Genomic DNA, 22836 nt, shown 5'->3' on the forward strand with positions numbered 1-22836 from the left:
GTGCCAAAACCTGCCCCCCCCCCCGCCACAGTAATGCCGCCATCCCCCTACAGCGTACTTGAGTCCTACCTTGCCGCCCACCCTGATGGTGTAGTGGCCTCTGCAGGGAGCAGGAAAGAATCCTACTCTTTCCTTCCCGCTGCCGCTACTCTGTCGCCGGCGCTCTCTGGGTTTCTCTTATGTGCTGTAGGCACTGCCGCTGCCACTGTGTTTTCCCAAAATGGCTGCCGAGACTTCGGCGGCAGTCTCGGCAGCCATTTTTAAAATACGGCGGAGCCTTCCACAGAACAGAATAGTGGAGAGCACCGGAGACGGAGTAGCGGCAGCAGGCAGGAAAGAGTGGGATTCTTTCCTGCCCCCGCAGCCACAGAGACCACTACACCACCAGGGTGGGCGGCAAGATAGTAACTTCCATGACCTGGGTAGCGCCTGGGAAGCTTCAGGAAATTAACTGCTCACAAGCCTTGAACAGGGGCTCAGGACAGAGATGTTTACCTCTGTGCTTCCATACTGAGACTAAAGATTGCCAGCCCAGAGCATAAAAGGGGCCTCTGGCCAACAGCAGTGCAGGTTACTTTTTCCTCAGAGCTTAGGCAGGAAGAAGAAACTTTCACTTGTGTAGCAACTTTACAAACAAAGGACAGACACTATCTGCTGGCCAAACAAGAGAAATGCACATCATAAAAAATAGCTATACAATTTACAAACAAGAAAATTCCCTGTGTTGCCATAGCCCCCTTGTGCCTTCACTCATTCTGTCTCATGTGCACCCCTGTGCCTTTACCCTTTCTTTCTCTCTCTCTCTCTCTCTCTCTCTCTCGTGGATTAGGAATTGTTTATTGGACAGAAAACAGAGGGTATGATTAAATGGCCATTTTTCTCAATGGAGGAGGGTGAACAGTGGAGTACTGCAGGGATTTGTATTGGGACTGATGCTATTTAACATATTTATAAATGATGTGGAAATTGGAACGATGAGTGAGGTGATTAAATTTGCAGATGATACAAAACTATTCAAGGTTGTTAAAACATGAGCGGACTGTGAAATATTGCAGGAAGACCTTAGGAAATTAGAAGACTGGACATCCAAATGGCAGATTAAATTTAATGTGCACAAATGCAAGGTGATACATATTAGAAAGAATGATCTGAATCAGTTACCTGATGCTAGGGTCCACCTAGCACTCAAGAAAAAGATCTAGGTGTTGTCGTAGATAATACGCTGAAATCTTCTGCTCAGTGTGTGGCGGCGGCCAAAAAAGCAAACATGATGCTAGGAATTTTTGGGAAAGGGATGGTGAATAAGACCAAAAATACTATAATGCCTATGTATCTCTTCATGGTATGACTGCATCTTGAGTAATGTGTTCAGTTCTGGTTGCTGTATCTCAAAAAAGATATAGCGCAATAAGAAAAGGTTCAAAGAAGGGCAACCAAAGTGATAAAGGGGATGAAACGCCTCTCGTATGAGGAAAGACTAAAGAGGGTAGGGTTGTTCAGCTTGGAAAAGAGACGGATGTGGGGAGATATGATTGAGGTCTACAAAATCCTGAGTGGTGTAGAACGAGTAGAAGTAAATCAAATTTTTTTTTTATTTGTTCCAAAAGTACAAAGACTAGGTGACACAGAATGTTTTTGAAAATGACTGTCTTACAAGGCAATATTCAAATGATTTTAACCAGGTAAAATTGTTGGCTGAAAATTTGCCCTCCCCCTGTGGGGCAGAAGTCCACTTTGTCATGGAGGAGTTTGAAAATTCACTTGTTGGCCTGTGTAAACTTTAAGATAATGATCTTAAGAACAAAATAAGCAAGAATGGAGAGGCTTAGCTTTATTGATTTTAATACTGATGGCATCCTAGCTTTCCAGGATTTTCTCTTGAGAATTGATATTATATTAATTTGGAACAAATGTATTTTCAAAACAGCTTCTTTCCTTTTTTTTTTCTTACGTGACAGAATTGGACCCTTCATAGGTCTCTGTTTAGTAAAAGACGAAATTCGCAGTTGTGTTTTGTTCTTCAACTAGTAATCTGTATTTTGCCTATAGAGATGTCTGAGATTTGACTGCAAAGTATTATGTAGTGACCTTTCCTATTTCAGGATTAGGAAGTGATAATTTAAGTAGTACTCTTGACTTACATCTAAAATCAATGGCCAAGAATCTAATGTTGTACTAGACTGTAGTTAGCGGATATGAACAACTCTTACTGAAAAATAACAATCTTTTTTTTTTTTTTCACATGGATAATTTATTGGTAATTCTAGATTTCCATTTTAGGAGGAATTTTAATTTTCCTATAGTTACATTGTATACCTTTCCTTAACCTTGGCTAGGTTGCTTTGATATCTTCTACGAGTGAGGGTTACACCACGTCCCAATCCATGTATCAGCCTTCTCATACAACAGAGCAGCGAACTCAGAAAGAATCAATTGACCAGATTCAGGTATGATTCACAATATTCTGTTTACAAAATGTGGTTTTAGTATTCATACCTCCTTTTAAATTAGTGAAATACTGGCATTTTTCTTGAGGAAAAAAAAAGACTGATCTGAAGAACTGTCCATAGCACTTTCCAGTTTAGATTTATCAGTTGTTGGTAAGTACTCTGACATTCTAAAAGCCACTCATCCATTTCTGTGGGCTTCCTGTGGGCAGTCGTGTTTAGAAGAGGCACAAGTTACATCACACTAGAGTCTTATTAGTTAGTTTATATTGTATAATGGTGTAATTTGTCACACAGCCAGCACAAACTGTTAGGTGTACTGTGTGTCTTTTGATTTATGACTCTTAAACTTTGGTATTCCTTGTCATCAAGCAGATGAAGCCATTACGTATGGGTTATGTCCATCAACCAGCAGGGGAGATAGAGAGCACTCAAACTTTCACAGTGCCCTCTTGGCCAGCTAGCTCCACTGCCTCTTCAGTATTCTCTATCTCCCTTAGCAGGGTGGCTGCAGCTTGTTCGAGCTCCAGAAAAATCTGCCGGGAGGTGGTTCCTGGCTTGCCAGTTGTTAACCGGGGTGTTGGAGGCTATAGCAGCTTCACTTTAAAGGCACATAGGTTAGCCCTTTCCCTGCCTTACCCATACCTCTGTGGATGTGGACATATTACCTTGTTTTCCCTGTCCTTACCCATCAACAGTGGATGCAGGCATATAGGTTCGCCCTTTTCCTGCCTTTCCCACTCATCTGAGCCTCCGGAGTCTTCAATACCTCTGCTTTCCTCACAGCTTAAAAAAAAAAAAAAAAAAAAAGTCGTGTCGCGTTTTTAAACGCAGAGACGCTGGAACAGAGGCTTTTGACCTGATTTTCAGCAGGATTGTAGTTGTACACTAGATCCTTTGAGGTAAGAGTGTTTTCCAACTCCTCCGGGGTGGGCCCGCGATTGGGGCGATTTTGGCGCGAAACCACCATTTTGGATTTTACCGCCGTTTTTTCGGCGATGGCTGCGGACAATGTAAAGCGCTGTTCCACTTGTGGCAAGCGCAAATCAGCAGCAGGGCTCTGTAAATCGTGCTGTATTGGCGTAGGAGCCGGCCCGAGCATGGCGAGCGATGTTTCTTCCCGCTCTGAGCTGGCAGCGGGCGCCATTTTGCTTACACCGCATGGCGCGGCCTCCGTGGACACGGAGAGACTTGAGCCGGGTGGGGCACCTCGAGATGAGGTTATTTCAGGAGTGGCTAGCACCGGACAGGATTTGGGTGCCCAGGGTGAGATTTTCTCCCCGGATTTTGTGCTTTTGCTGCATAAAGCATACATGATGAAAAGAGCCCTTCCTCAAGGGTCGCCTGAGGCTCCTCTGATTGCCCCCCCGATGGATTCTGGCCTGGGACTGCCCAGTGAGGCTTTTTTCCCGGATGCTTGGCCTAAAGATAAGCGCAGAAGGGTTAATTCCCCTTCAGATTTTGGTGCACCTTTTTCCCCCCCGTGGTCGGGGTGTGAGGATTCGGAGAACTCTGACAGACGTTCTTGGTCTGAGGAACCAGAGTCAGGTGCGGATTTACCACAGGATCTGGATGATCCCTCCGCGGTGAGGATTTTCCACCTTGATGAGCTGCCAGCGCTTATTTCAGATACCCTGCAGGCCCTCTCGATTGAAGATCCTGACAGTGGCATGGCCTCCTCGGGTAATCCCAGGATGGCTAGTACCAAGAAAGCTGCTCGGGCCTTCCTTTTGCATGACTCCATCCTAGAGCTTGTTTCGGCTCAGTGGGCTGACCCCGAGGGACCTTTGAGAGTTTCCATGGCTATGGGGCAGTTATACCCTCTGCGTGAGGGACATATGGCTCGTTTTCAAATGCCTACAGTGGATGCCCTAGTCACTGCGGTGACAAAGAGAACTACCCTCCCTGTTGAAGGAGGTGTTGCCCTGAAGGATGTTCAAGACCGTAGGCTGGAAACAGCGTTGAAACGGTCCTTTGAAATTGCAGGTCTCACTGTTCGGGCGTCTGCATGCAGCTGTTACGCTGTGAGAGCCTGCCTAGCTTGGCTGCAACAGGCAGTGGCTCAGCCCGGAGATGGAGCAGAGCCCTTCTTGGATGTGGCTCCGCGGATGGAGGTGGCCTTGTTCTTTCTGGCTGATGCCCTTTATGACCTTGTCAGAGCTTCGGCTAAACAAATGGCAGTAGCAGTGGCGGCTTGCTGTCGTCTGTGGCTACGACACTGGGCAGCGGACATGGCCTCTAAGCAAAGGTTGGTGAAGTTGCCTTGTCAAGGACTTCTCCTATTTGGTGAGGAGTTAGAGAAAATTGTGAAAGGCCTGGGTGATCCAAAACCCCAGCGCTTGCCCGAAGATAGGCAGAGGCCTTCCTCTAAGGGCCAGGCGGTCCACTCCTCGTACAGACCTCGCTTCCGTGAAGCTAGAAGGTACCGCCCGGGGCGTTCTGCTGGGTTCACTTCTCGTGCCCGTGGTCAGCAGAGGAACTCCTTTCGCTCGGACAAGCGTTCCGCAGCCGGTGGCTCAAGACCAGGAGTTCAGGGGCGACCCTCTCAATGATGGTGCGCCGGCCCTCTCCTCGATGCCTGTCATCGGAGGACGGCTTTCCCTCTTTGTCGAGGAGTGGGCCAAGATTTCCTCAGATCAGTGGGTTCTGGACCTGATCAGAGATGGATACAGAATAGAATTCAACGCCCCAGTAAGAGACGTGTTTGTGGAGTCCCGATGCGGTTCTGCCGTCAAACGGGCGGCGGTGGAGGAGACTTTACAAGGTCTGATTCAGTTAGGGGCAGTGACCCCGGTGCCTCCCGCCGAGCAAGGCTGCGGCCGATACTCCATCTACTTTGTGGTGCCGCGAAAAGGTGGGTCCTTTCGCCCAATTCTGGACTTAAAAGAAGTGAACAAGTCCTTGAGAGTGCGGCATTTCCACATGGAATCCCTGCGCTCCGTCATTGCGGCGGTTCAGCCAGGAGAGTTTCTCACGTCTCTAGACCTGAAAGAAGCTTACTTGCACATTCCGATTTGGCCCCCGCTCCAGAAGTTTCTGAGGTTTGCGGTGTTGGGAAAACATTTCCAGTTCAGGGCCTTGCCTTTTGGCCTCGCCACAGCTCCCCGAACCTTTTCGAAGGTAATGGTGGTAGTAGCTGCTTTTCTCAGGCGAGAAGGTATCAGGGTTCACCCGTACCTAGACGACTGGCTCATCAGAGCAGACTCTGCAACAGAGAGCTTACAAGCTACAGCCAGAGTGGTCTCAGTACTGCAATCTCTAGGCTGGGTCGTCAATATGGCCAAAAGTCACCTGTCCCCTTCACAATCTCTAGAGTTTTTGGGGGCCAGGTTCGACACAGTCTCGGGCTATGTGTTCCTACCCGAGCTAAGGCGGTGCAAGCTTCAGAATCAGGTCCGTCTGCTCCTGAGGATGCCCCGCCCACGAGCTTGGGACATTGTCCAGCTGCTGGGATCGATGACAGCCACGATGGAAGTGGTACCCTGGGCGAGAGCGCACCTGAGACCTCTACAGTATTCCCTACTCCGGAGATGGTCTCCTATTTCTCAGGATTACCAATGCAGACTTACTTGGCTCCCTGCGGCCCGTCTCAGCATGGAGTGGTGGCTCTCGGACAGCATGCTGCGGCGAGGAATGCCGCTGACGCTCCCCGTTTGGTGCCTAGTGGTAACAGATGCCAGCCTGAAGGGCTGGGGCGCACACTGCAAGGGGAAGCATGCCCAGGGTCTATGGACACCCGAGGAGTCGGAGTGGTCCATCAACCGCCTAGAGTTGAAAGCGGTGTTTCAGGCGCTTCTGGCCTTTCAAGTGACCCTGGAAGGATTGGCTGTCAGAGTGATGTCGGACAACACGACAACGGTGGCCTATATAAATCGACAAGGCGGAACAAGGTGCAGAGCACTAGCCGCGCAGGCCGAACTGATTTGCCACTGGGCCGAGCTGCATCTTCAGTGTCTGTCAGCAGCTCATATTGCAGGTCAGAGCAATGTGCAGGCCGATTATCTGAGCAGGCATCAGATCGATCCAGCAGAATGGAATCTGGCAGACGAAGTATTCCTGCAGATCTGTGCCAAATGGGGCAAGCCCGTGATGGATCTAATGGCGACAAGTGCCAATACCAAAGTCCCGTGCTTCTTCAGCAGACGGAGAGATCCTCGCTCGGCGGGGTTGGATGCCTTGGCTCAACCCTGGCCTCCGGGTCTACTTTATGTGTTTCCCCCATGGCCCTTGATAGGGCGCCTGCTCTTGAGGATTCGGCTGTACCCAGGAGAAGTGGTCCTCATCGCCCTGGATTGGCCAAGGAGACCTTGGTATGCAGACCTCCGACAGATACTCCTGGAGGCTCCTCTGCCGTTACCTCTGGTACCGAACCGCTTGACTCAGGGACCGGTAGCCATGGAGGACGCCGGCCGCTTTGGTCTTACGGCATGGCTATTGAGAGGGCGCAATTGAGGGATAAAGGTTATTCCAATAAAGTTATTTCCACTCTCCTGCAAGCCCGCAAGCGGTCCACTTCCGTGGCTTATGCCAGGATTTGGTGCCTGTTTGAGTCTTGGTGTGCTTCCAGAGCCATTGTTCCAATGCGGGCTCCTGTCTCGCCGATTCTGGACTTTTTGCAGGAAGGTGTACAAAAAGGCTTGGCCTATAATTCCCTGCGGGTGCAGGTGGCAGCGTTGGCCTCCCTTCGTGGTAAGGTGGAAGGCGTGTCTTTGGCTGCTCACCCAGATGTGGCACGGTTTCTTAGAGGGGTGATTCGGCTCCGACCTCCAGTGCGAGCACCCTGTCCAGCTTGGAACCTGGAGCTAGTTTTGAAAACCCTGCAGGCATCTCCTTTTGAGCCGCTTCGGCGAGCATCGGAGAAAGACTTGACACTGAAGGCTGTTTTTCTGGTGGCCATTACCTCGGCAAGACGGGTGTCAGAGCTCCAGGCGCTGTCCTGTAGAGACCCATTTCTGCAATTTTCAGAGTCCGGAGTCACGGTTCGGACCGTGCCTTCCTTTATGCCTAAGGTGGTTTCAGCCTTTCACTTAAACCAGCCTATTTTCTTGCCCTCTTTTTCAGAGGAAGAGTTTCCAGAATCTTTTGGGCAGCTGCACCTTTTGGATGTGCGCAGGACTCTGCTGCAGTATCTGCGAGTTACTAACTCTTTCGGGACTTCTGATCATCTGTTTGTTTTGCTATCCGGTTCTCGCAGAGGGTCTCCAGCGTCTAAAGCCACTATTGCCCGCTGGCTTAAAGAATCTATCTTTTCAGCTAATCTGCTGGCCGGCAGGGTTCCGCCTGTAGCCTTTAAGGCACATTCTACTAGAGCGATTTCTTCCTCTTGGGCTGAAACTGGAGCACTCTCTCTTCAAGAGATATGCAGTGCAGCAACATGGGCTTCTAAGCTCTCCTTTGCCCGACATTACAGGCTGGATGTGGCTGCCAGGAGGGATGCGCGTTTTGGTGCACAAGTGCTAGCGCGTGGTGTGGCTTGTTCCCACCCTATCTAGGGATTGCTTTGTTACATCCCATACGTAATGGCTTCATCTGCTTGATGACGAGGAAGGAAAAATTAGGTTCTTACCTTGGTAATTTTCTTTCCTTTAGTCATAGCAGATGAAGCCATGAGCCCTCCCTGTATGATTGTCTGTATGCTGTGAATCTGTTTTTCAGGTTCTGTTCTAATTTCCTGAAGTTCCTTCCTTGGGAGAAAGTTGGAAAACAATCTTCAGGATTCATGTTCAGTTTAAATTTAGGAGGATGTGTTCATTCCCTCCAGCATGTTTTTTTTGGAGGATGTGTTGATTCTCTCCAGGAGGCGCGTGTGTTCCCCTCCAGTTCTATAAATAGGAGGATGAGTTCATTCCCTCCAGTGTGTTGGGAGGATGTGTGATTCCCTCCAGGAGGCGCGTGTGTTCCCCTCCGCTTATACAATAAGGAGGATGAGTTTATTCCCTCCAGGAGGATGTGCATTCCCTCCTTTATGAGTTCATGCCCTTGTGATGGGCCATCGTTCGCTGTGAGGAAAGCTCTTGTGATTCCCATTGCGGTTTGCCATACTGCTTTGGAAGCTTCAAATACTGAAGAGGCAGTGGAGCTAGCTGGCCAAGAGGGCACTGTGAAAGTTTGAGTGCTCTCTATCTCCCCTGCTGGTTGATGGACATAACCCAGACGTAATGGCTTCATCTGCTATGACTAAAGGAAAGAAAATTACCAAGGTAAGAACCTAATTTTCCCTTAGAGGAGTAGCCTAAAGAATTTTAAACAAAATGTATTTGGTTCAGAGCGGATTAAGGCAAAGGCAAACTAGGCACGTGCCTCAGGCCCAGGGGCATAGCCATGGGTGGGCATGGACCCACCCAGTTTGGGGTCAGGCCTACCCAGCAGCAGTGTCTATAAAGCAAGTAGCTTTGGGTCTCAGGCTCGCAGCGATTCCCACACGCTACTTGCCGCTCAATGACCTTGCAGCCGCTAAGTGCTAACCCAGAACCCTTTTCTTCTTCCGCAACCTCCGGTTTCTGCCCAATCAGGATGCGGCAGAGGAGAGGCTTCCAGGTTAGTGCTTAGTGGCTACAAGGAGGTCATTGAGTGGCAGGCAGCGTGTGGAAATCGCTGCCGCTTCCAGCAGCCCATAGAAGCACGAGAAGGAGAGTTGTAAGGAAGAGAAGGGAAGATGGGGGACAGATGCTGCATAGGGGAGGGAACATGGAAATATGCTGCACAGGGGATGGAAGATGAGGGGAAAGATGCTGCATGGGGAGAGGGAACATGGAAAGATGCATGGGTGGGGGGAAGGTGGGGGGAAGATGCTGCACAGCGGTGGGGGGGGGAGAAGGGAGAGATGCAGCAAAAGGGTGGAGGGGTGAGAAAGGGAGAAATCTTGCATATGAGGTGGAGGGGAGGGAGACATGCTGCATGGAGAGGGGATAGGTGTTGAGAGGGAGAAATGTTGAACATAAGGGTGGAGAGGGGAAAAATGTTGGACATGGTTGGAAGGAAGAGAGACATATTAGACATAAGGTGGAGGGGAGGGAAAAATGTTGGACATGATGGTAGAAGGGAGAGATGCTGTATGGGAGGGGGGGAGAGATGGTGGACAGTACATAAGCATCGCCATGCTGGGACAGACCAAGGGTCCATCGAGCCCAGCACCCTGTCACCGACAGCGGCCAAAAGAACAAGCAATTTGTCCCACCCATCCTAGAAATACTGCATTATTCCCTCGTACATTCAATAACATTCTATAGCTTTTTCCTCCAGGAAGCCGTCCAACCCTTTTTTGAAGTCCGCTAAGTTAACTGCCTTAACCACCTTTTCCGGCAGTGGGAATGATAGGGGAAGATGTTGGACATGGGGGTGGATGATAGGGAAGGAGAGGTACACAGGAGGTGGAGAGGGGAGAAAGAGGGAAAAATGCTGGATCATGGGGGAGAGGGCAAGAGGGAAGGGGCAGGAAGATGTCAGGCTACGAGGGTGGGATGGGGCGGGGAAAAAGAGGGATCAGATGCTGGCTAGAAGGGTGAAGGGAGGAAGACTGGGAATGGTGGAACCCTATGGGAGAGGGGAGGAGGGGGTAGCAAGGAAATGAATGAGAGGATAGTGATTACAGGTTAGAAATATGGTAATGGGGAGTTGATTCAAGATGAGGGGAGTTGATTCAAGATGAAAGAGAATGTGGGGCTGGGGAAGGAGTGAGATGGGGAATGGGAGAGCTAGTGGATGAAAGAAGAAGATGGACATTTGGTAGGTAGTTGAAAAGTAAAAAGGAGGAGAAAGAAGGGTGAGAGAGGCAGAAAAAGAGCTAAAAAGGAATGATCAATATGTCAGAGGCAGTAGTAGTGAGGGAACAGACAGGGGAGAGGAGAAAAGACTCAAAAGGGACTGTAGCCACTTGAAAGAGAATTAGCAGATGACAAACAAAGCATTTTATTTTGAATGTTTTAAATGGAATATGTTAGCTTTTGGAAATGTGCTTAGCAAATGTCTTTGTATTATGTTCAGTAGAAAAGGAAATGCATTTCTGTTTTTTGTCTCCAGTGTTGCAGTAATGTTAAGTTTAACTCCTTGGAGTTCCCATTCAATTTTTGTCTAAATATTTGTATTTCTACTACTACTACTACTACTATTTAGCATTTCTATAGCGCTACAAGGTGTACGCAGCGCTGCACAAACATAGAAGAAAGTCCTTGCTCAAAGAGCTTACAATCTAATAGACAAACAATAAAGTAAGCAAATCAAATCAATTAATGTGTACAGGAAGGAGGAGAGGAGGGTAGGTGGAGGCGAGTTGTTACAAGTGGTTACGAGTCAAAAGCAATGTTAAAGAGGCGGACTTTCAGTCTAGATTTAAAGGTGGCCAAGGATGGGGCAAGACATAGGGGCTCAGGAAGTTTATTCCAGGCGTAGGGTGCAGTGAGACAGGAGGCGCGAAGTCTGGAGTTGGCAGTAGTGGAGAAGGGAACAGATAAGAAGGATTTATCCATGGAGCGGAGTGCACGGGAAGGGGTGTAGGGAAGGACGAGTGTGGAGAGATACTGGGGAGCAGCAGAGTGAGTACATTTATAGGTTAGTAGAAGAAGTTTGAACAGGATGCGAAAACGAATAGGGAGCCAGTGAAGTGACTTGAGGAGAGGGGTAGTATGAGTAAAGCAACCCTGGCAGAAGACGAGACGGGCAGCAGAGTTTTGAACCGATTGGAGAGGGGAGAGGTGACTAAGTGGGAGGCCAGCAAGAAGCTGATTGCAATAGTCTAAACGAGAGGTGACAAGGGTGTGGATGAGGGTTTTGGTAGAGTGCTCGGAAAGAAAGGGGCGGATTTTACGGATGTTGTAAAGAAACAAATGACAGGTCTTGGCAATCTGCTGGATATGAGCAGAGAAGGAGAGAGAAGAGTCAAAGATGACCCCAAGGTTTCAAGCTGAGGAGACACGGAGAATGAGAGAGCCATCAACAGAAATAGAAAACGGGGGGAGTGGGGAGGTGGGTTTGGGGGGGAAATGAGAAGCTCGGTTTTGGTCATGTTTAATTTCATGTGATCCCTTGTTATTTATTTGGTGAGGATCTGTTGGTGTGATAGTAATGGCAGGTGGGAAATTGGAGGGGAGGTAGAGAGAATTGGGGAGAGGGGCCCTCTTTATTTTTTGACCTGGGCCTAAGCAGGTCTAACACCAATCCTGACCCTTGCTGTATAGCTGGTGAGGATCCTTAAGCATCTCCAGCTAAGGACCTCCTCCAAAGGTGGCCAGAACTCCCTTCTACCAAGCTCTGCAGTTGGTTCAGCATCCTTGAGCCATCGACAACTATGCATGTGTGGGGTGCTGGCATCAGTGGTTTAGGGTCATTGCTGCTGCCTGCCAAGTTTGGTAAAAGAGAGTTCTGGCCACCTTCAGAGAAAGTCTTCGGCTGACAGAGCTTGGGGATCCTCATTAGCTAAAATATTTATTTTTTGAGGTGGGGTAGGGTGGGGCAGAGAAAATTTTGTGCCCACCAACTATGGGCTCAGGCCCACCTAAAACTGGTTGTCTGGCTACGCCACTGCTCGGACCAAAAAGTTTAGGGGGGCCCTGTCAGATGTGCTCAGGATTCAGGAGGCTAGGATTGCCAAATGTCTGGATTTTTTTCAAGATTTTGAAAGTTTGTACATTACCTGTCTGAAAGCCAGAAGGATGACTAAGTGTGGATATTTTTCAGAGTTTAGCCATGACAGCTGTCTAATGCCCCTCCTTTCCAGTGCAGAGGCTGTGGTAGAATCCAGCCAATGGGAAGGCTTTAGTAGTCACGGGAAGGGAGGGGCTGAGCTGCAGTGGCTATGGGGGAAATAGAAGTTGCTTACCTGTAACGGTAGTTCTCTTTGAACAGAAGATCTTGTAGCCACACAAGTGACTCCTTCGCGACATCACTGATCTGGACCAATGCCAAAGCTTAAAAGCTTTACTTAACTTTCACAGTACGCATGTGCGTGTATTCCCGCCTCTTATAGTAACTAAGAGCAGGGAGGGAGGGATTGTGTGGCTGCAAGATCTTCTTTCCAAGGAGAACTACCGTTACAGGTAAGCAACTTCTATTTCTCCCTGAACAGAATATTCTCGCAGCCACACAAGTGAAGACTCCCTAGCTGCACAGGTAACAGACTTGACAATCAAATTGTAACATGCTATGTATACCTAGTATCAGTATGTTCATTAGAGAAAAATGCATAACTATAGCAGATATCATACACAAACATATAAATATAAAGAAAGGCTGATACCTGTGAAATAGGAGGTGGTGGTACGTTGACGCCTTAATTAATGGACAATAGAATCACTTGACGAAAAGCAGAGTCTGCCAGTGATGCGTTATCAATGCAGTAATGCTTTGTAAAGGTGTGAGGTATAGCCCAAGTAGCTGCTTTGCAGATGTCTCACAATGGAGTTCTTTGTAAATGAGCTCCTGTGATTGCCATAGCTCAAAGGCAATGAGCTGTAACATGTGGAACATTTGTTACAGGAGAAATGTTCTTCATTTTGTAACAGTATAAAATGCAAGACACAATCCATTGGGAGAGTGTTCCTTTCGTAACAGGTTGTGGTTGAGAATCTGGACGGATTGATAGAAATAAGTGTGATGGTCGAGATGGTGAAGCGGTTCTATCAAGGTAAACCAACAATGCTCGTCGATAGTCTAATGTGTGAAAACTTTGCTGAAAATTATCTGTACGGGGAGGAGGATAAAAAACTGGAAGCATGATCACTTGATATGCTCCGGAGAAACTACCTTCAGGAGAAATTTTGGGTGAGTCCTCAGCAAGACTTTATCATGTAGCAGTTGCGTGAATGGTGGATAGTGAAGTAAAGCCTGCATTTCACCAATACGTCTAGCCGACGTTAGTGTAATGAGAAATAAAGTTTTCCATGTGAGATACTTAATTTCTGTTGTTTGTAGAGGATCAAACAGAGCCTCAGTGAGAGAGTTTAGTACTAAATTATGGTCCCAAACAGGCGTCGGAGGACGAACTGGAGGATGGAGATGTAGCAATCCTTTAAGGAATCCTTTAGAAATTGGATGTTGCATTAGAGTTAGGTTATCAGTGGGATCATGGAAAACCGACAAAACTGCTAAATGAAGACGAACTGATGAGAAAGAGAGTCCTGAATGAGATAAATGAAGGAGATACTCTAAAACCTGAGTCATTGGAACCGTCTGAGGCTTGTGACGATGTTGATAACACTATTGAGAGAAACGTTTCCACTTAGCAGCATATGACTTGAGAGTAGATTCCTTTCTGGAGGCAAGAAGAACTTGAAGCACACATGGTGTAAACCCTCATGTCTGATGGGGGGGATATGAACCAAGCTGCTAGTCTGAGAGACTCCAGATTTGAATGTAGCAATGTTCCTTCTTGTTGAGTGATGAGATCTAGTTCCAGTGGGAGTGGAACCAGAGATTGAGAGGAGAGATTTAGGAGAATGGGAAACCAAGGTTGGCTGGCCAAAACGGAGCTATTAGTAGAATCGTTGCCTTTTCCAATTTTGCTTTTTGGATTGTTTTTGATATCAGTGGAAACGGTGGAAAAGCATGCAGGAGATCTTTGTTCCAAGAAATCTGAAAAGCATCCTCCGCTATTCTTAGCAGACTGGGATACTTTGAACAGAATTTGCTGCGTTTGTAATTTTGTGGGAACGCAAACAGATCGATGGTTGGTTGTCCCCACTGTTTTAACAGGGAGTCCGTAACAGTAGTCTTGAGTGACCATTCATGAGGTTGCAGCTTTTTGCTGAGGGTGTCTGCTAATATGTTCTGCTTTCCTGGTAGTTATGAAGCTGATATCGTGGACTGAAGATGCATTACAAATTTCCAGATGTCTGGGGCTTCTCTGCAGAGACTGGAAAATCCTGTTCCCCCTTGCTTGTTTATGTAATACATTGCCACTTGATTGTATGTATGTGTATGGTTTGATTCGTTAGGTGTTCCTGAAAAATGTGGATGGCTAATTTGATTGCCTGTAATTCGAGGAGATTGATGCTGAGGGTTGCCTCTAGCATGGACCGGAGTCCCTGAGTTTTGTACTGCTCTATGTGAACACCCCATCCCCTCTTCGATGCATCTGTAGTTATCAAGATGGACGGTCGAGGTGGGTGAAAAGGCATGCCCTGCGTAAGATGAGGTGTTTGAGCCCACCTGTCATTTGATTTAGCATTTGATTGAGACCTATTTTTGTCAATAATTGATGATAAGCTTGAAGCCACCTGTCTCTGAGGTGCCATTGTAAAGTTCGCATGTGTAATCTGGCTAGTGGAACTACTGGAATTGTTGTGCCATATGGCCCAGAAGTACCAGCAGTGTTCTTGCAGTTATGAAGGAGATTGACTGTAGATGAGAAATAATCAGCTGAATTTGATGTGCTCTGAGTAGTGGGAGATATGCTTTTTGCAGAGAGGTATGGATGATAGCTCCGATAAAATTGATCTTCTGGACCGGAGATAATTGGAATTTTTGTTAGTTTATAAGGAATCCCAACGCCTTCAACAAGGATGTTGTTTTCTCTAAGTCTTGGAGGACATCCTGGGCTGTTTGTGTTGAAATCAACCAATTGTCTAAATATGGAAATATTCTTATTCCCTGTTGATGGTTATGGTACATTTCGTGAAGTCTCTTGGGGATGATGATAGGCCAAAAAGTAGCACCCGGTATTGAAAATGATGATTGCAGACTTGGAAACAGAGATAACGTCTTGATGACGGATGAATTGGTATATGGAGATAGGCATCTTGGAGGTCGAGAGATTCTAGCCACGAGTTGTGATCCAAGAGTGAGAGAATCATTGGCAAGGTAGTCATTCTGAATTTTTAGTTCTTCACAAACTTAACGGTCTGAGATCTAGGTGAGTGAAGGTGGTGGGGAGGAAAAAAGAATCCGATATCCCTTCTGAACAATGGAAATAACCCAAGTGTCTGTTGTTATGGTTGACCCAGCTTGTGTGAAAAATTGAACCTGACCTCCCCACTGGTATTTTCGATGTGGGTATAGGGTCAAAAAGCAGGAGCTGGTTTCGTAGTCAGAGAGGTGGATGGTTTATTCAATCTGTTTTCTCTGTATGCTCTCTTTTGTTGTTGTGGTCCGTTTTGTTTTTTTATTTTATAATTAGACGTATACCTAATATACAGATATTGTCTCTGAGACTGATATTTCTTTTTAGATGGACTTGTTAAAGGACTATCTACTGTGGTCTAAATTGTCATCTTCCAGAGTTTCATGCAGTCCTGTTTAATGTTGTCTATAATCTCCTTGACTCGGTCTCTAAACAAGTTATCTCCTGTGAACGGTTCATCTGCCACTCTATTATGACCCTGAATGCATAGAAACAAACGCAAAAGAAATACAAGAATGACATTAAACGAGCCAAAAGATCATACTACACAAAACAAATCACAGCTACCGGAACAGACATAAAAAAACAATACCAAATCAAAGAATGTTATCAACACGAATCCTGTAACAACTTCACCCTCAAACTGTCCATCTGCCGACCAACTGGCCAAATAATTCAATGACAAAATCATTAACCTATGCAACACAATTCCCCATGACGACACAAACATTGATACTTTCCTGGACGAACTGGATCCCAACTCAGAAGAGATCCCGGCAGACCGCTCCTGGACAAACTTCACCCCCCTCAGCACTAAGGAAATTTCCACAGCACTATCCAAACTCTCCAAGTCTCACTGCCTCCTGAACCCATGCCCCAATTATCTAATGAAAAATGCCCCAGATCGATTCATTACGGACCTCACAATTCACCTAAATTTCCTACTTCAACAAGGCTCCTTCCCCTCCAAACACGGCAATATTCTACTCACACCAATACCAAAAAAACCAGCTACCGACCTGTGACCTCCATCCCTCTTCTAACCAAACTAATGGAAAATAAAGTGACCTCCGAACTCAACAAATTCATACAAAAACTCTCCATATTACATGAATCACAATCGGGTTTTCGACCTGCACACAGCACTAAAACAGTACTACTTACCCTAATATCCAAGTTCAAACAAGAAATTTCATTTGGCAACAACCTACTTCTTCTGCAGTTCGACCTATCCAGCGCATTTGACATGGTAAACCACGATATTCTTACGAAACTACTGAACAAATTAGGAATCTGCGGAAACATCATTAAATTGATAAAAAGTTTCATCACCACCAGATCCTATCAAGTCAAATCAACCTCATCTGTATCAGATGCGTGGTCCTCACATTGCGGAGTCCCCCAAGGATCGCCTTTATCCCCAATCATCTTCAATCTTATGATGATTCCTCTGGCTAAATCCCTATCCAAAGCTGGTCTAAACCCATTTATCTATGCAGATGATGTCACCATATTCATCCTCTTCCAATCCAACCTTGCAGAAATTTCTGAAAAAATAATCACTGGCATGAACATCTTAGCCTCCTGGGCCAATGCCTTCAAAATGAAATTGAATAAAGAAAAAACTCAATGCTTAATCCTCTCATCAAGACACACCACTGTACTCCCAACCACTCTGACCACCCCCGACGTTACAATCCCAATATCCGACAATCTAAAAATCCTGGGTGTAACGCTAGACAATCACCTAACTCTAGAAACTCACGCAAAAGCCATGACGAAGAAGATGTTCAACATGATGTGGGTACTGAAAAGAGTAAAAACATTCCTCCCCCAAACAACTTTCCGCAATCTGGTACAATCCACAGTACTCACCCACGCTGACTACTGCAACAGCATCTTCATTGGTTGCAAAGCCCAAATCCTGAAAAAACTCCACACCGCCCAAAACACGGCAGCCAGACTTATTTTTGGTAAATCACAATTTGAAAGTGCAACACCACTCAGTGAAAAACTCCACTGGCTCCCTATCAAAGAGCGAATAAACTTCAAAGTCCACACATTGATCCACAAGATCCTCCTCCACGGAGAATCCTCAAGTTACATGACCAATCTAATCGACCTTCCAACCAGGAACGGGTCCAAATCTTCTCGAACATATCTCAATCTTCATCTCCCCAATTGCAAAGGTCTCAAATACAAAACCTACTACGTATCCATCTTCTCCGTTATAGGCAGCCAACTCTGGAACCCATACCAAGATACATCCGAACAACCAACGAACATCTACCCTTCCAAAAGCTGCTGAAAACATACCACTTCAAACAAGCCTATCCAAATGACCCAACTTAATTCACGAACCTAAGCCACAGCACTAATATTAACCATAACTCATTCCTCCCCCCACCACATCTCTTCCTCTTATCCTTCTCTATACAATTGTGTTATCTACATGATACTTTGTACCCATACATTGTGTTAGATTTTAGCAAAGCTTTTGACACGGTTCCCCACAGGAGGCTCTTAAATAAACTAGACGGGCTGAAGATAGGTCCTGAAGTGGTGAACTGGATTAGGAACTGGTTGACGGACAGACGACAGAGGGTGGTGGTAAATGGAGTTCGCTTGGAGGAGGGAAAGGTGAGTAGTGGAGTGCCTCAGGGAACGGTGCTGGGGCCGATTCTGTTCAATATATTTGTGAGTTGAATATATTGAAGATGTCAGGAAGTATTTTTTCATGGAGAGGGTTGTGGATGCTTGGAATGTCCTCCCGCGGGAGGTGGTGGAGATGAAAACGGTAACGGAATTCAAAGATGCGTGGGATATGCATAAAGGAATCCTGTGCAGTAGGAATGGATCCTCAGAAGCTTAGCCGAAATTGGGTGGCGGAGCAGGTGGGGGAAGAGAGGTTGGTGGTTGGGAGGCGAGGATAGTGGAGGGCAGACTTATACGGTCTGTGCCAGAGCCAGTGATGGGAGGCGGGACTGGTGGTTGGGAGGCGGGAAATACTGCTGGGCAGACTTGTACGGTTTGTGTCCTGAAAAAGGCAGGTACAAATCAAGGTAAGGTATACATATATGAGTTTATCTTGTTGGGCAGACTGGATGGACCATGCAGGTCTTTTTCTGCCGTCATCTACTATGTTATGTTACTATGTTATCTCTGGGATACTTTGTACCCATACATTGTGTTATCTCTGTGTTATTTTGTACCATACATTGTAAGCTGCACTGAACCTGCTATCGAGCGGGAAAGAGCGGGGTATAAATGCTACAAATAAATAAATAAATGAACATCTTCACGTAAAGCTGAAGCTTTCAACCATGCTAATCGTCTGGTGGCAATACCTACAGAAACTCCGCTAATAGATGTGTCATATGAATCATGGGCTGTCCGAATAAGCTGGGTTGCCTTATCTTCGAGATCGTGAAGAACAGCACGTATGGGAGCTTGTGAAGTTGGTGGTAACGTATCCACCAATTTTCCTAATGTATCTAAAATAGAGAACTGATATTCCATATAATGAAAAATGTGAAGACCAATTCTGGCATTTAGTATGATATTTTGGTACATCCGTTTGCCAAGGAGGTCCATTAGTTTCATATCCTTAGTGGGAGGAAAGTTAGAGTGATCTCTAGAACTTTTATTTTTTCTCATTGCTGATTGAACTACAGTGGAATGATGAAGAAGTTGAGATTTATCAAAACCTAGGCTATCTTGGACCTTGTACTTAGGGCCAGATGCACTAAAAATCGTTAAAGCCCTTTCCTTACCGATTCTATAGCGAATCGGTAGGGAACAGCCATGCATCAAGGGAATGGAATGCAAATGAGCTGCTCGTTGTAGCTAACTTGCATTCTCTATTCCCTTGGAAGCCAGTCGGCCGGTCAATCATACACAGAGCAGCCAAGCGTTATGCTGGCTGCTGTGCGCATGCCAAGGCCTTCACTGAACCCCCCCCCCCCCCCCAAAAAAAAAAAAAAACTGGATGTCTCTGATGAGCAGGGTGAGGCAGCACGTAAGCGCGGTGGGGTTCAGAGGTGGCCACTGCCGCGCGACTCATTAGTGGGCTTGCTTTTCATGGCTACCACAGTGCTGGCGATGAGTGCCAGGCTGGGCCGGTGCAGCTGCTGCTGGACGAGCCTGTAATTTGCACAGTTAAAGTCGGTGCAGGGTGGCAAGAGGGTCGCTGGTAGGGCGCCGCTGCAGCCATTGCTCCCTCTCCCATGCAGAGAGCCCAGGCAGCATGGCCCAGAAAAGTCCCTATATTGAGATCCAACAACTGGAAGAGCTAAAAGCAGCTGATACTGGCCGCGCTCGGGAGGGAGGGAGCCTGCTACTGCTGCTGCTTATGGACGTTCTTCACTGAAAAAAACAACCAAAAAAAGGATGTCTCTGACGAGCAGGGAGCCCGAGAAATGGACCACAAAGCGCCCCTCCTTTGTTCTTTGCAGAGCCACGTGAGTTAAAACTGCAGCAGCCCAGCAACTTTATGCAGCACGGATAAGAAGGGGCTCTGCTCTTCTGAGCACTTATAATAAGTGAAGGACGTCCAAAAAGAATGTCTTTTTAGAGGGTTTTTTTTTTGAGCGAAGGACGTCCAAAAAGGACGTCCCTGACATTTTTTTTTTCTTCCGATTCTTTCCTTTGCCCCAACAAGAGGTGTAGACCTCCCGTTAGGTTTTCCACGGTAAGGGGATCGGAAAACCGTAGTGCATCTCATTATAATAGTCTTGCAACGGTATTGCAGCTCATTATAGTAGTCTTTAGATCATTTGCATTCCGTTTTCGTTAGCTGCTACCGTGACAGGAAAATGCCCTTTTGTGCATGTCCCTGGTTTACTACTTGTGCGCTAAACTGGCTAAAACCGTAGACATCATAATGGCTACGGTGATGTCAGCCTGATTTACGGAGCCTAGCAGACCAACTCGGAATGAGCCACGGTCCCAGGCAAGTCAGAACGTTGGAGGTGAGAATTCTTATATAGGATGAAGTTGAAATTGACCAGGACTGTTTCCTGTGTAAAGCAGAGGGGGTCAGAATGGTGAGTAACTCGTGAGTTTGAGATAGTAGGTTGAGAAACTTCAGTGAGGTGTTGCTGAGTTGTAAGTTGTTGTGTTTGATTTTGTATGAGAAACTGTTTCAACAATTGAAAAAGCTCTAATGAGGTCTCTATTTGTGGAGTGGAGACATGTCCCTGGTGAGGAGAAGGCAGGGAAGGTGTCAGTTGCTCTATTGGAGATTTCTGTGACCCATTAATTTAAATATCTACATTGCTGGGAGCAGAAAAACTGTCTTTATAGCTAGACTGTTGAGGGGAGACAGATGAGTTTAGAATGCTGTTGGTACCGAGGTGAATTAAATTGTTGACGGTGCCTAAGAGTATCAGGAAAGTCAGTATGGTGCCTATGTCTGGATGAGCTGTGTCGGTGCCTATGCCAGTGAGGAGAATTATGCCGGTGCTGATGAGAATGACTGTGCAGCCTGAGAGTCTCAGTGCCTTTGTTGCTGTTCAGGCAGCTGTCCGACGTGCAGAGGAATTTCATCTTTGTCATCTAGATGCCTGGGTTGCTTAGCAGGAGATTGCATGTGCTCTGAGATTGGAGCGTGCTTAGTGACATTAGCAGTCTGTGTATTGGTGCTGACTAATAACGTGGCAGAACACAGTGGCTGCTCTGAAGGCAACAGAGACTGGGGATTTTTATCATCTGAATGAGAAGGTAAATCCTTATTCAACTGAGTTGGTGAATGCTTTCTCTTTGATGAGGCTTTCTTGTGAGGAAACTTGGAAGTCAGCAGAGTTTCCTGAAGTGCTCTGAGCTTTACGTCTCTTATTTTTCTTGTTCTAGGCAGTAATTTAGCACAGAGATAACAATTTTTGTTTAAATGTGCAATTTTCATGAGGGTCTGCATTTGACATCTTGTTCCTACAAGTAGAACAGTGCTTAAAGCCCTGCTTTTTTGTAGACTTTTCGAAAATAAAATCGAAGCTAAATCAAATTCAGTGAAAGAAATATAGCGATTAATGATGAAAATAATAATAATAAACTAAATAAGAAATAAAATAAGCTTTACTGACGGGAATTCTGTGTGGACACTGGATTGCAAAGAGGCTGACCGTTATCGCGGAAAGATAAAACTGAGGCGGGGGTGGTAATTGACAGAGGTTATATTACTGTAAGAGATGGGAATACACACACATGCATACTGTAAAAGTTGTAAGTAAAGCTTTTAAGTTTTGGCATTGGTCCAGGTTGGTGACGTTGCTGGGGAGTCACTTCACTTGTGTGGCTGCAGGATTATTCTGTCCAGGGAGAAGCTGAGCTCTGAGCTTTGGAGAGAATCAGTGAGTGTTCTTGGGGAGGAGGTGGGGGATATTGTTGCAAAGGAGGGGAAAGTGTGTGAAGTGTCTGCTGTGTAATAGAGCAGCAAATGCCAGAATTTTACTTGATAGTGGGCAGACCTGGTGGGAGGTGAGGGCACTGCCTTAATGAGCATGAGCAGCAGGATAGCAATAGAAAAGAGAGCTAGAAAAAAGTGCATGTCTTGTATTTGTGGATGTTTCTGTGTATCTGGTGAGGATAGTCTTATAGAAATGGAGCGTCCCTTTGAAAATGTGGGCTAGAATGGGGAAATTCATGGGGAAATTCACTGGTACAAATGTACCTGTGCGTATACTAAGTGAAGGGACATTTTCGGCCCAGGGAATTTACCCTATTAACTATTAAATTACTTGGGCAAATTCCTTTGAACTCTGTCCTAATACTTCTTCCACCCTGCCTATATTCTTTCAGAAGCATTAAAAAAAAAGCGAAAATATTTTATTTTGCTTTTTCCATTTGTGATCTTTTTTTCACATGTAAAACTTTGTATATCTTGGACCCATTGCACTTAAATTTCACTCTTTCGGGCAGCCCATCCTTGGAATCTCTGGTTTGTATCAAAGGCAATAGAGAGTGAAAATGCCTTGCCAGCTTCCCTGGTTCTGAACCCAGAGCTGCCAAGTTACCCAGCTCCAGTCCAGGAGGGAGACTTTTTGGCCAGTTCTGTTTTTGAACTTATATCCCAAGTCAGTGTTCTTTTTGTAGTCTCTGATATCGTCAAATAATGTACCAGAATAGGGTTGAATAAATCCAGGATTGGCTCAGAATTTCCCTTCTGGAACTGGGTAACTTAGCAGCTCTTCTTCTCTACCCGTTAAACCTCTGCATTCAAAGCATGTGCTTGCATAGTCCCTATACTCACAAACTATTACTGCTATCATACCCACAGCTAGGCTGCACTTTTCCCTGCTTTTTCTAGGTGAAATGATGGTGGGGGATGAGGTCTCTGATAGGGGGGCCCACAAATATTGTTTGCCTTGGGCCTGGAGGACTGGCTGAGAGCACCGGTCTTGCAATCCAGAGGTGGCCGGTTCAAATCCCACTGCTGCTCCTTGTGATTTTGGGCAAGTCACCTAACCCTTCATTGCTTCAGGTACAAACTTAGATTGTGAGCTCTCCTGGGACAGAGAAATATCCAATGAATGTAACTCACCTTGAGCTACTACTGAAAAA

The 22836-nt window shown here is 46.3% G+C and overlaps 1 protein-coding gene across 4 annotated transcripts in view; it reads left to right on the forward strand.

The window, feature by feature from the left end:
* The window catches only part of CAPRIN1 (cell cycle associated protein 1), a 122233-nt gene that overhangs the window by 65475 nt on the left and 33922 nt on the right, over window positions 1–22836 (forward strand). For all 4 annotated transcript variants that reach the window (XM_030200762.1, XM_030200765.1, XM_030200764.1 and 1 more), the window contains exon 13: window positions 2337–2447. In XM_030200762.1, coding sequence (XP_030056622.1) covers window positions 2337–2447 — 111 coding nt within the window. The remainder of the gene's footprint in view (window positions 1–2336; window positions 2448–22836) is intronic.

This window comes from Microcaecilia unicolor, chromosome 4 (genome assembly GCF_901765095.1).
Source record: "Microcaecilia unicolor chromosome 4, aMicUni1.1, whole genome shotgun sequence".
Classification (NCBI taxonomy): Eukaryota; Metazoa; Chordata; class Amphibia; order Gymnophiona; family Siphonopidae; genus Microcaecilia; species Microcaecilia unicolor.